General features: G+C 42.4%; 1 protein-coding gene across 4 annotated transcripts in view; it reads left to right on the top strand.

Annotated features, from left to right (window-relative positions):
• si:dkey-237h12.3 (teneurin-3) overlaps positions 1-14,709 on the top strand; it is a 224,460-nt gene that overhangs the window by 64,457 nt on the left and 145,294 nt on the right. For all 4 annotated transcript variants that reach the window (XM_061250968.1, XM_061250970.1, XM_061250969.1 and 1 more), the window contains one exon: positions 801-1,079. In XM_061250968.1, the coding sequence (XP_061106952.1) occupies positions 801-1,079 (279 nt within the window). The remainder of the gene's footprint in view (positions 1-800; positions 1,080-14,709) is intronic.

Raw genomic sequence — 14,709 nt, 5'->3', positions numbered from 1 at the left:
CATTGTTCAAATCTCCCAGCCCCATTTACCTGTCAAGCTTTGTTTTTATAAAATCTAAAAAGCTTTTCTGAGTCACTTAAATGGGTAACAAATCAGACCTGCATGCCTTGCATGTAGACATATACTGTATATACGGGTCTGCTAGGAGACACAAAAGGAGAAACATACGCATAACCATGGAAACCAAATTTTTTTTTACCCATGGCATTGTCTGGAAAGCTACATGCTGTTCTAGGAGATCATATGCAAATAGAAGACCATATACAAATGCTAACATGGATACAAATAAATATATAGGACATACACTCACTGTTCACGTTATTAGGTATTAAATCAACTGGCTCATCTCTACTGACCTCTCTCATTAACAAGGTATTTCTGACCACAGAACTGCTGCTCACTGGATGTTTTTTGCTTCAATTCTCTGCAAACTCCAGAGACTGTTGTGCGTGAACATCCCAGATCGGCAGTTTCTGAGACATTCAAACCACCCTGTCTGGCGCCTACAATCATTCCACGGTCAAAGTCACTTAGATCACATTTCTTCGCCATTCATTTGGTCTGAAAAACGGCTAAACCTCTTGACCACGTCTGCATGCTTTTATACATTTAGATGCTGCCGCATGATTGGCAGATGAAATGTTTGCATTAAGAAGCGGGTGTACAGGTCTACCTAATAAAGAGCTCAGTGAGTGTGTACTATATGCAGTCACAGATTGATAGGACACGGTGAGGCAGTAACATGGCGGTGGTTCTGGAGAGGACGGGCCTGATTTGTGGGTTCTGCTTTGGGCTTTCAGGGCAGAATTTCACCCTCAGGCAGCTGGGGGTATGTGAGCCGGCCACGCGCCGCGGCCTGGCCTTCTGTGCAGAGATGGGACTGGCCCACCGCGGCTACTCCATGGGCGCGGGGTCCGACGCGGACGCGGAGAACGAGGGGGCCGTGTCCCCGGAGCGTGCCATGGGGCTCTGGGCCCGCGGCGTGAAATCGGGGCGGAGCTCCTGCCTGTCCAGCCGCTCCAACTCGGCCCTGACGCTGACCGACACGGAGCACGAGAACAAGTCGGACAGCGAGGGTGGTGAGTCTCCCCGCGTCTCTCCTCCGCCCGCTCCGCCCTCCCGGCCACGTTTGTACCGTTTCTGGGGATTTTCGTTTCGTTTCCCAGAGCACAGTCCAGGATTTATTTCATTTCAAAATAGAGTTAAACATTTTTTAAACAAATTCCCCCTTGTCCCTGAATTCGCCATTGTTTTTATTTTCATTGAAACTCTGGATTTTCCCCGTACAATGGTGTCTTTGGGCGAGCTTCCTGATTGGTGGGTTTTTGGGAGCCGGTGCTGAGTGACGGGGGCTGTGCATGTGCAGCCTCGTTTTAGGGGATTAGCGGGGGCTTCGTGGCTTCCCTCTGAAGAAGAAACGCAAATTCCAAACGAGTCCGTGTGAGTCACCTGTTCTCCTCCACAGGGAGGCCGAGCATGTTTTGATAAAGTTTCCCTGTGGGCCAGAGTGTAATCAAAGATAGCTTTGTAAGTCTCTCGCAGAGATGTCTGAGAAAATTCAGAATGCCTAAATGCTTGAGTGAACACACACAATGGTAGATTAACAGGGTTCGGTGGTTTGAAGTGCAAATTTGATCATGCCTGAAAGTTAGGAGACTTGGGTTGAAGTGCAAATCTGATCATGCTTGAAACTCCGGAAGATCGGGGCGCACATCTGAAACGCTGAAAAACGCAGGGAAGTAAAGTCTCTGTGCTGCGTTCTGGTGAGCAGGTCCACGAGGGCTCCTGTTGTCCCATTCTCTCTGAACCCAGGGTCCTAATTTTCAAATGCCATTTGCTTTTTAACTGCATTCAGTGAAAAGCACTTACTTGATGGCTGTTCTTTGATTTGTTCCCCACCACAGTCATTTTTGATGCTTTTTTTTCGAGCCAGAATAATGTAGCAGTAGGAAAATGGGGCAGTATTTTGAGGCTTGCTTCTAAAATCAGCTTTACTGCTGGGAAATACAGCTCTTTCTCTGAAAATGTATGGTGCTTGCTAGACTCCTAGACATGAAGGTATAATGAAAGTACTTTTTCGTTCTTTAAAAAGCTAATTTCCCAACTGTACCCTGAAAGTACAATAATGATCTGTTTGGGTGCTAATTACCTTTTACAAGCAAAAAAGCTGCAAATTAATTGTCTGTTGCTGGACTGGGGGTAGAATTGTAGGTCCCTATAGGGTACCACCAAGTATTTGTACCAGTTTTAACATCATTTTGTATCTTTTGTATTTGTACTATATATAAACATATATTTTATATCTCTCGGTACAGATGTATTTTTAACCTTTTGCCTCTTAGTTAAAAAATAATTGCCTGTTACCTGCCCTTCACACATGGCTGGCATTTAAGAACAGCATATTTTAGTAATTATTATTATTATTATTATTATTATTATTATTGTTTATATATTATTGTACTACATTGCATTATTATGCATTAATGTCGTTAAGAAAGCCAAAATAGATTTTATGATTATTATATTGTAAAAAATGGTAGCTATTTTTAGGAAGTCATAAACGGTTGTAATTTCATGAGAGTGTAGATATCTGTAAAATTTGTAATTCACATTGATCATGTAACGTAACACCAAAATGAAGTAATCTGAGTTATTTATATATTATTTCTTGATGTGTGTGTGTGTGTGTGTGTGTGTGTGTGTATATGTGTGTTATAGTACATATGTCCTTTGTTTGCTTTCTGCTTCATCTAGTTAAACATATCCACCCAAGCAGATCATAAATTTGATGAATGGCTTTTGGTGCAAAGGTGTGAGTGATGCATTGTTTCTAAGGTTGCCGCCATTTAACATGAAGTTAGCCATTGTTTACGTGACTGCGCACTTGGCACTCTACTGTTTGCCATTAACATCAAAGCGGGGGAAGTAATTGCTTTTTGAAGCCTGGATAATTTAGGACAGCCTCTGTTCATTTACCAGATAACTTAATAAGAAAGAAAATAATGACGTAAATCACATGCAAAGTGTTTTTGGCAATTGTTCCTTTGGTTTTAAATTTCGGTAATGGAGACAGTAAATTGAGGTCATCCAAGTCCAGTGTGGCTTTTGTGTAGTGGGAAGATTCAAGAGAGAGAGCGAGAGAGAGAGGGAGAGAGAGAGCGACAGAGGGAGAGGGAGAGGGAGAGGGAGAGAGAGAGCCTGAATGAAGGGCAGCTTTTACCAGGGATATTTGAGACACAGGGGTGCTTTTACCCACTGCCACTGTCTACCTCTCAGTGAATCCCTGAACCCTCTCCATCCACCTGCCTCAGTCACCGGACACCATCGGCCCCTCCGGGGGGGAAACGAGGGGTCAGAAATCAAAGAAGGGTACTTAAACCGCACACTCTTCCATTCACCCCCTTGTGTTCGGGGTATAAAAAGAGGCTTCTAAACAAACGGTGTGAACTGCTGTCGCTGAACAGCATTAAAATCGGACTCTGTGCCAGCTCTCTCCGTTCAGCCCCCTTTATGGACTGCACCACTCTTTATTTCTCTGTTTTTACGAAGCCTTCCAATGTTACTGAAACCTTGTTAACGCATGTAGCAGGCACAAATGTTTTCATTATTTAAGAAAAAAAAGATTATTTTTGAAAAAGATTCTGATAATAATACAAATCAGTGGAGAAAGTATTGAAAATGGCCCCTGGGTGCCAGTGCCACTTGCAGCCGTGTTCTTGCAGTGTGCTGGACGCCTGCTTGCTGTGATTCAGCCCGTTCTGACACACCGCTGCGTGCTGACCTGCTTCGCACCCCCCGCTGGCCCCTTCCTTTGGATGAGTCTGGAGAACGGCTGTCGATTTGGGCTCTCGTTAGCGGGGAACCCCACTGTGGCTTTTATCTCCATCTTTTTTTTCTATTACTTTTAATTATTGAAATACAACAATGCACGTGGAAGAACTGAGCCCGCTGCAATGCACCATCTTGGAGTGGAGAAGCCGTAATCGTGTCCCACATTTTATTAACGCACATTGTGAGGGGCTGAATTTATCTGCTCATATTAAAATGACTAATTCCAGTCTTTTGTGAATGTTTCAGTCAATTTCTGTCAGTATGGATAGTGTCCATCTCTTTTTTTATCTGTATTATTTAGATATTACTGAGAATCCCAAATAAAATAATTATGTCTTTCCTTCAAGGCACGACTGAAGTAGGTCAAAAATAAACTAGCTTTTCTCCATAGCCATTTATGTCCAATTTCAGATTTGTATTTATGTTTTTTTTTTGTAGCATAGAGCCTGTGACTTTAATTATTAAATGGGGCAGCTAAGAGAAATGGCCTTTTGCTGAGTTTTTCATCAAGTGGATGTTCATGCTAAAGCCATTACAGATAGTCTCCGAGCTCCACTTACTCTTAAATGATGTCAGTATTTTATTTTAATGCTCTTTGGGCTGATGTGATCAGGCTCGTGAGTCCCCTGCTTTCTACTGAAGTCTCCTGAATGAGCTCTGGCAGGCATGGCAGGGAACGGGTACAACAGCTCATGGAACTGCTTCAAGGAATAAAATTAATCTTTCCATTGCGCTGAAGCAGGCCTGGGTCAAATATGTAATTGTTTTGGATTCAAATACCTTTCTAGTCTTTACTGAGCTTGTCTGGTGTATAACCTTTGAAATATTCTCAGAAAGTGCAAACCCCACTTTCTGGTCCTCTTGGTTGGCTCAGGTGCACCAGGCAAGATCAATCAAGCACGGAAAAGTAATTGAATCCAAAACAATTACATATTTGACCCAGCTCTGTACTGAAGTACGGTGTACAACATTGTGAAATAAATATTTTTTGAGGTGCCTTGTCAGAAATTGTTGCTTTCGCAACTAGAGTAAATTGTTTGTCTAATGCCCAACAGGACATAATATGGCTGCTGCAAACCTCCAGCCTTATTTACGTATATAGGAAATCAGTAGATCTAGCTGTATAGCATCCAGCATAAACTGGTACTTTATTCCCAACTACACAATTCTAACCCATATTCTTCTAATGGCGGTAGAAGGGAGATGTGTTAGAAGGATGTGAATTGAGAGATGGCTGATGTAACAAGCATGGAAAATGTTATCAGCGAATGTATGCACCCCTTTTTTTGAAACCAGCCAATTCCTTTTGAAGTGGTTAACCATATCCAATCTGTCAGAGCTGTGTACGGAACTGCTTGCTCTTAAGTGGTGGTACACATTTTGTTTACTGGGTACGGTAAACATGAAAGGGTACCATGTCAAATGTAACAATTTCAGTGCAGAGTAATGTTTCTTCATGTTTTTTGTCATATTATAATTTGACCTTTATTTGTGATCTGTGTGGATACCTGCGTGAAAATTTGTTTGGGCTGTATCATTAAAATTCTGATCCAAGTCTTTTTTTTTTTTACGTTTTTCGTTTATGGCTGTTGCCCACATTAGTGATTGAAATGGCCCCTTAAATGCTAGTGTTCAGTGGTAATGGATCTGTGGATCAGTGTCAATAGCACAGCATTCAGAAGCCATTCCTTGGCTTGAACTGTGGGTTATGAGGAGTTCAGGAAAGACACATACCTCAGTTATTAAAGCAGGTTTTTGTTGGTTTTTGTGCGGAAGAAGATTGGAAATGGAGTGGAATGTATTGCATGACCCTTTGAGAAAAGATTTTACTGTGCATATGTAAAATGGATTCAGCATTTTCAATGGATTCTCTCCCCCAGTTACACTGAACAGCATGACTCACTGAACACTGAACCCAAACTTAATGAAAACCTGTCCATGAAAACCTTCTATTCTCATCTGTCTTCATGGCAAGCCAGCCTTGAAGTGGACAGGATTATTATTTTAGTTGTAGTTCTTTTTTCTTCTAAGCCATTCTAATTAAATTGTCATTAGCAATGTATTGAACCTGCATAATGGCTGTTGACAAGTCCATCCTTGGCTAATCATGCATTTACGTATTAAAATTTTTTACACTCACTGTTCTATACTGTTTTTGAAATACGACACGTGAAATCGCGTTTTCGTTTGTTGCGTCCCATTATTCGATCACCAGAGAGGGCACTGTCATGGCTCCGCATTCAATCTTTGTGTGAATAGATGGTCTCATTCGCATTCCAAACCAGGAGCCGTGGCTCTAATGGAATCACATATTCATAAGACCAGCAGTCGAGTCAACACTGGATATTCTGCGCTTGTTGTGTTTACTCTTAATGTGATCCGCTGTTCACAATCGCTCTTCTATCAGGGAGATATCAAAATATCATCTCCTCATGAATTGCTGATTTCATAGCCTGGAAAATTGGAAAGGCTTGTTTTGTCGCAAACAACTGGGAACTTTTCTTCTCTAAATTGGGCTCTAATGCGGTGCAAATATAATGGAAGCCTGACTACAAGCAACAAGAAAGCAATGAGAGGCAGGGGAAGGCGTGGGGGGTCAGGAAATAAGCAAAGTTCAGAACACAAAACGCAATATTAAACCCTTCCCATAGAACCTTAGTGTAACGGCCTCCTGCTTGACACTTTAGACAGAGCGTAGCCACACTAGGACCTGACTGCTGTAAGGGACCGCTCTTCACTGGCATAGGTGAAATCCAAAGCATGCAGAGTTCACTCGATCTGGTTGAGGACCTCATCTTCCCCTTTCCTCGGTGCCTTCAGAGTACGTCACGTCTTTGTTCAGCTGGAAATGCCCTCCGACCCCACCGCAGAGCGGCTACAATAGCCCAGAGACGCACAATCTCTTCCGGTGGCTGCGTGGCTTCACCTGGAGGGAGTCTGCTGGAATCTCAGCTCTTCTCCCTTTCACGCTTCGCCAGTCGCAGCGAGCGCAGATTGGGGTCAGAAAGAACCACAAAGTCATTAAAAAAAGGTGCGGAAAGCTTTTTTTCCCCCAACAGTCTGTGAAATACTCGCTATCCTTGATGCGCTTCCTTATGTCTTTGCCGTAGTCAGCTCTTGTCTGCGTTGCAGCCCATACAGTTTTACACAAACGGCAAATAATGATACTTTATTCTAACATGTTGTACTTAAAGTAACTTAATGCGATATTAACCCGTAAAAGACAAATGCTTGTGGGGGAAAATAGTGGAACTTTGATTGTACAGTATGTTTTGGCCGGTTTTGGATTCAGATGAGGGGCGATAAAGCGAGAAGGCTCTGTCTAGCGCACTTTAGCTGTGGAGTGTGAAAGCAGATGTGTTCTCAAAGGGGGGCACGAGGGTGGGCTCGTGTGTCCTGGCCCCGTCTCAGTCCGTCCTGCCCAGTAACGGTTTGATGTATCGGTTTTGAAGAAGAAAAAAAACACACTCAGGGCGACGATCGTGTGGAACACTTGCGAAAGGGAAATGCCAGGACTGGCCTCGTATGAAAGAACGAACCTTTGATTTCACGCCAGTGAAATGATTATACATATTTTTGGTAGGGTTTGAAATGCCTATTTGAAGGTCTTTGAGAGGTGGTCTTTGATTTCTGAAGCCCACGTTGACTAAGGTGGCTCAGGAGTCAAACCACTGGGTATACTGCAAGGACAAAGGGAAGTGAGGAAATAATGTGCAATGTCAAATATTATTCAAAAGCCCTACTTTCAGCACCTAGCTGGGAAGTCCATTAGATCTCAGAAAATTATGAATGTTCACATTGCCCAGTATTCATTAAAAAGAGGTGGACTGGTACTTACAAGCACCAGATATTGTGCTGCCATTAGATGTTCTGTATATTGTAACCAAAGGAATGCTCTCCACTGATTAATGGGCACTCCATTTGTCAAATTGCTGATTTAAATCACTTTTTTCAGCAGAATTTTGACAAATGATATTTGAAAACATATTTGAAGTTACCAACATTCCCATTTCCCGTTTCCGTTCCAAACTTTTATTTCTCTCCATAGTCTGAAGAACAGAACATATGCCCTCTGCGGTGTGTTGGAAGAAAATTCTGGAAACGTTACAGGCCTCTGTTTTATCTTGCCAAAAAGTCATGAGAGCAATGCACCCTGGTCTTTATCTGCGCCTGCTGGATAGACGCTTATCGTTTTCAACAGAAATCTGAATGAGAAGATATGTGTTTGATGTATTATCATTATTTTTCATCCACTTAACCCTGTTTTCACGGTTTCGTGCTCAGTTTGTTCTGTAATTTTATGGCTGACTGTATCGTTGAACAGTACAAATGTGCCAAACAGGAGTACAGAGGTAGCTTGGCGAGTGAAAGTCTTTGCCTATAAACATGGCGTTTCCTATATCTGAATACGGCACACACACAGGGGTGCTTGGGAAGAAAGTCTTCTTCTTTGAGTTCCCATTGATTGTGCTTGTATTGAGTATTTATTATGGTCCAGAGGCTCAGCATCGGGGAACACAAGCTGTTTAAATCAAGTGTAAGGCCAGAATAGTCAATTGCTAGACCTTACAGAAAGCCTCTTTGGTTCAACAGGCTGATTAATTGCTTAACTGTATTAATTAGCAACTAATCAAACGATTGGGAAGCTGCTTGAACTCATGCCCAAAGCTTGCAAGGAAGCGGATTTAAGCTTTTCCAGGCATTGGAGTTTCTTAAGGGCCTATACAACCCGTTCATAAAGAAGCATTTCCTAACAGATTGCTTGCTTCCAACCACGCAACAGCTGCAACGTTGCTCTTTACAATAATTGATCGTTTAATGGAGAACTGTGCTCTGCGATACCTCACGCGCAGGAACCTGAACATGTGTTGTGATTAGACAATTATAGACCAATCAGTGGTCGTTAGAGGAATTACAGCAATTTACATATGATTGGACCAAAGGGAAGATTGAACACAAAACGTATTTAATTGTTGTGCACTAGTTGCACAGTAAGTTTGCAAGTGAGTGAGGCTATTGTAGATTTGTGTCAGTGAGGCATCTTTTACTTGTGAAGTTAATATTGAATTATAAATTAGTTGAAGTTCACTAATTTAGATTAAAGCCATTTTTTATGCCTTTGAGAAATTGTGGGATTTTGTTCCACCTTACTATTCATTTTCTTCAATTTTTAAAGCTTTGGGCCACAGGTTTTAAGACCATCCCCTCAAACCCCACCTGCCAGTTACAATTCCATGATAATTGCTATGTTGTTATTGCCGGAAATTTGTTCAGTAAAGCATACATACTCATCCCATTGATAACTGAAAGAAAGAGTGTGCTTAATATGCATTTCATTATGTTGACATGTAAATGTGTTTGCGCTCCACTGAGATCTGCATAATGCTATGAGTGGTCCAAAGACGAGCATTTCATCACCACTGTTGTGAGTCATTTTGTGTGTTAGATCCATGCTTAGATCTCATTCAGTGAGTATGTGATTAATCATTTAAAGTGCATTTACACAGGATTTTTTGCACTTATAATTTTTTCTTACCTTTGCTTCTTCCCCTGATGAAGGACGCCATATGCTTATGTAATTACCATATCATTAGGTGTGATCTAATTACAAGATATGAACTCTGACAAGAATCTGCCCAGAATTAATTTATGAAAATATTGGCTCAATTTTCAGGAGTACTTTCTTGATTCAGATTTTTATAACTGGTTAAGTTTTAACCAGTTATAAAAAAAATTAACTCTAATAAGCTTTTATAACATGCAGTAATTAAGTATATATATTCGATGCAGTGGTATTTATTAAGTAAAGAAATACATTATTCCTAAATGCATTTTGCTGGAATGAAATTATTATTTGTTTTATTATTTAATTACATTTTTAGTCATAATTAAATCTTTGTACGGTAACATTCACAACTCATAATGATGCGGGGTGGTGCTTTTAGAGATTTTTTGTTGAGTTTTTTTTTCTGTTCACCATCTGACCGCAGCAACAGTTAATTCCTTTCATTCTCCAAGGCCAAGCAACAGCCCGGATCTGCTCTGTGTGTTTACGGTAGACGTGCACCGGTGAAATAAGAGACTCAGAGTCCCGGCAGGGAGATGTGACCTGCTTAAAAACGGGGCCCCCACTCTGTCTGAGTGAATGGGGGGGGGGGGGGGTGGGGGGGCGTTCCGGAGCGTTCCGTGGCTCCGCTCCGAGGACATCGGTCGACCGCGTCGCCCCTCTCCGGTCGCACGGTCCAGGCGGGGTCCAGGTGGGGTCCCCAGCGGTGCGCCGGATGTGCGGAGCCAGGTGTTTGGGAAGCAGTGGAGGCTCCCATCCCGCCCCCGCTCCCCCTCCCCGCCCCGTTCCTGGGCCTCGCAGACGCTGTGAGACGTGACAGGAGGTGGCCAGGCTGTGTGGTGCCCGTTGCTGCTGTTCGGGGGGAAAAAGGAAAAGAAAAAAAAGTGCTTTAATAATTCATTAGCCCCATGTCCTCTGGGCCTGGGCTGCAGGCTGCTGTTAAAATCGCCAAACTGTGCTACGGGGGAGAAAGAGCTCGGACGCAGTCAGATAAAATAACGCTCCGCCTGTTCCGCATGCCAGCTGCACAGCGTCTCCGTACCTGCTTACACAAGCCGTGTGTGTGTTAATCCCTTCCCTTCACTTCCGGGCCGGTTAACAACCCACAATGTTCCCTTTGTAGTGAGAATGCCAAATTCAATAGACAATATGTACTCTGCTGTACTTCTGATAATGGCAAAGTGTGAACTTATTTGCGATTTTTTGATTGATTTATTCTTATGATTTTTGTTTTCATGTTGAAAGTTTCAGGGCACAATTTACACCCATGCAAGCATGAACGCCCATGCGCACGCACACTCACACATGCCCACACACACACACACACACACACACACACACACACACAAACACGCACCCACATGCGTGCACACACACAGAGACACAGACACACAGACACTTTGTCCTCAGTTATTTGCCAGAAGTTGCACATGAAGAGAGCATATGGCTTGGCAGTCTTAAAATGGTGTATGTCACACATTCTTGTATGGAGTTGTCATTGTCTATACATTAACAGAAGCTAATCATTCCTTCTGATAGGCTGAACACTGCAGTAAAAATCCATTGGAGTCTCCATTTGCATGGTTAGTCAGAAATCTGGCTGGAAAAAAGGGCCATTGGCCTTACTAACGAGCATTTAAAAAGGTGAAAGATATAAAAACTGACCTGTTGTGTAGTTACTGGGACAATTACATCCCATTCACACACTCATGGGCACTATTCTGTGGCCATTTCAAAAATAATGCTAGTCGTTGGGCATTTGCAAAGAAGAAGCCTCTTCAGAGAGTGAAGCGCCATAGACATAGTGTGAAAACGGCCACTACAGCACATCGAAGACACCTGGCCCATGTTCTGTTGTCAGATCGAACACAGATAGAACTGTACAAATGCCAAAAAAACAGCGCTGTGCATATGTAACACATTTTAAGTCGTGGAAAAACAAGCTTGGTTCACTGAAATGAAGATGCATCTGTTTTGCTCTGGGGTTGATTTGCGGTCGATCTTCTGGGACTGGCACCCGTGGCAGAACTTGGGGAGAGAGTAACTGAAGCCTTCACCAGGAGATTTTTTGGCTACAAATGCAGATTTTTTGGCAGTGAGGCCCAAGCATGGTTGGAAAAGCGCATTCCCGCACGATAATGAACCGGAGGACTTCGAAAGCAGAAATCAGTGTGCTGGGTCGGACCTCCATCCGACTCCGCATTCCCAATCTGAACATGTGTGGTGTGAATTCAGGCCAGTAATTCCCAAGTGATGAATTGCAGTACTGGTAGAACATTTGGGAAAAAAATAGTTGCGTTTCATTTCGATCGTATTTTATGAATTTTATGAAGTGTGTGGAAAAGCAGCAATTGCATACACAGTACTCATGCACACATGCACATGCACGCACACACACACGCGCACACACATTTTCGCATCTGAAAAAGGTCAAATGAGTGTTTAAATCGAGGGGTTGGAGGGGCACTTGACAGTGGTTTAAAGCAGTATTTTGCTCTTGATTAAAATGGATATCATAACACAAGCCCTGGCTTGTAATTATTGATTTATTCCGGCATATAGTAGGAAACCATAGGCATGGAAAAATGGTGGTCTAATTACTGTGGGTCGTGTCCGTGAGGGATGTTCAATTGACTTGTGATTTATCACATTACCGCTGCAGCCATCAGCAGTTTGTGTATAAATTTAGATTCAAGCACAGTGTATGAAATGTTATACCCTGCAACCTATTCACTTCTGGAAATTATCACCCCGGTTTATCAGGCGGATTCATGCACATCCTGTTCAGCTGAATATTCAAAATATTTGAACCCTTTAAGGTGCGAGATCACAAACTTGTCATTAGAATGTTGTTAACTGAACATTCTAATGCTGATCTAACGATCACTACTGGTAGTTGAAAGCAACTGACTCAGAAAAAAAAACACATTCCAGAAAACCTGCCGTTGAAAGGGTTAATGTAGTGCTCATCTTCCTGTTCATCTGGGACAGGGAAAGTGCTGTGTTCTGCTGTATTTTTCCGTTAGATTTCTGTGAAATTTTACAAAGTGTATCCTCTTTTTATGGAAGCACTGTGCAGCCGTGCCACATAATTTCCGCGTTGCATATTAGTTCTCATGTTTCATATTCCATTTGAGTTCTGAAACCGATAGGGTGGGCAAAGTGGCGCATTTAGGTGACTTTCTTGAAGCCTGATACCAGACTGAGGTGAGACTAAGATGTGCAGTTCTGGGAACAAAGGCAAGCGATAAGAGGGTCAATGGTAGGCACTAGGGAATAAAATTATAAAAAGAAGGGAAAAAAATTAGAATTGCACCCCGGTCGTATTGATCCAGAGTCCCGGGCCCTCTTGGAGAAGAAGCTTCAGTGTGTCAACCACTGCCAGCCTACGGTGGAGGTCACCCGGATAAATTTGTTAGGTTGTCTTTTAGCAGTTTTGAGGTCAGCAGCCATTCATCTTGTTACCCCTCGCTATCCTTTTAGTGGCCTCAATTGCAGGATTAAATATTGAACAGCGGTAGATCATTCAAGAGCGAGGTTTCCATAAAGCATTAGAAGACTCTCCGTGTGGGGACGAATTGGCGTGATCTCAGAAGGCGCCAGGAGTACCCGATGATGATCTATTCTGCAGGATTAATCCGCCAACAACTAGATCAGCCTTCGCCGGCTTCTTTTAATCTTGCTGATTCATCTCAGATGTGACTTTGCTTCCAGCCGTTGTAGCAAATGTCAGGAGACATTCTAACCATTTCATTTAAATTGCTACTTTATGAAACAAAGGCCACGCTAGATACCAACATGGACACCATTTGTATTTGATATGTAAAGAGCATGCTTGTTTTATTGAATTGCATTTAATATCCAAGGCACATGCCCAGAGCATGAATGGCAATGTAATTATGAACATTTTTGATGATAGTGTAGCTTATTGCCTTTATTAAATCATTTTAGGTCAGAATTGTTCTGTATTTTAATGTCTGTGATAGTCAAACTCAGATTAATGGAATTATTATTAATGAGAAACATTATGGCATCAATTTTTGGCAATTTAAAAACGTGGTAGAATATTAATGGGGAATTATGCAAGGATCATGAAGGTTGATTAACACATGACATTTGTGAGAATCTCTAGTTCACGTAGGCAGTTCAACACGGCAACAGATGCCTTTGATAATTTGAATGATTTTAACAGGAACAAATTAGCATTTATAAAATTAAAGTTGTTCCAATAAAAGCTCAACAGACTTCAAGGTCATACAACGAGAGTTACAGACTGATGAGAAATCTGTTTTGAACTGTTTTCCCTTAAACACATTTTGCAGCTGGCATTCATGATTATAGATTTGTTGCCTGGTTTTTGTAAAAGTGAAATTTACCCAAGGTTTTAATGGCATTACCTCTAACCTTCATGCCAGCCTCCATCTTTAATATGCAGGACTGCACGGGAGAGAAAAAGTCAGAAGGTGCAAGGTGAGGTGAGTCTTGAGGAGGTTTTTTTTTTTTTGTAGACACGGGGGTTATTTCGGCAGCTGAAATAAGAACAGGTAATACACCCTGCCGTGAAGAACAGGGATTTTGGGATGTAGAACAAACACCGTGGAGCGGAAGCTGAAAGCTCTGACTCCCTGTCCAAGGAGAGCTCGGAACGTTCCGCGCTCAGCTTCTGGTGGTGGCGGATTTGACAGATTGTGTCTTTAGGACGTCAGCTTGTGAGAAGCGCTGGCGTCTCCTGGCAGCGGGAGAAAACAGAAGGTGCAGAGGTGGACTCTGAGCTATGTGACTAACACCTCCCCTCTGGTTGCGCTCGCTAAACCTGAGCGTTGGGATGAGAACTCGTTTGACACCAAGCCTCCTGCTCTCAGCTTCCTGTGGAAAACATGGGTGCCGTTCTCTAATTGCTTATACCTGTTTTAGATGTTTTCATTGATTTGAATGTGTCTCCAGCAACCTGAAATAGTTTCCATTGGGACACGGTTTAGGTTATGTGAAGTGTTTTCAGTGCTGGCTTTGTTCTTTTTCTGAAGAAGAACTGGTCTCGTTCTTGCTGAAGTCAACTGGTGTGACAAAAGTTATATCGGAGCGATATGATCATGTAATCTCCATAAAAAATACATTTGCAGGGTGGTTTGAAGTATGATTTCGTAAGATAATCAGAGCGCTATGTTACAGCTCATGAGAAGAACTATTTCCGGAGTTCAGCCGACAGCTGTTTCAAGCGAGACTTTTGAGATCAGGGCTTATAGTCGGTTCTCAGTATTGTTTAAAATTTACTCAGAAACCTGAATTATTTAGTCACTTCTACTGCAGTGCAA

Source organism: Conger conger, chromosome 8 (genome assembly GCF_963514075.1).
Source record: "Conger conger chromosome 8, fConCon1.1, whole genome shotgun sequence".
In the NCBI taxonomy this organism is placed as follows: Eukaryota; Metazoa; Chordata; class Actinopteri; order Anguilliformes; family Congridae; genus Conger; species Conger conger.
The sequence above is the reverse complement of the archived record's forward strand: the minus strand, read 5'-3'. Positions and strand labels throughout refer to the sequence as shown.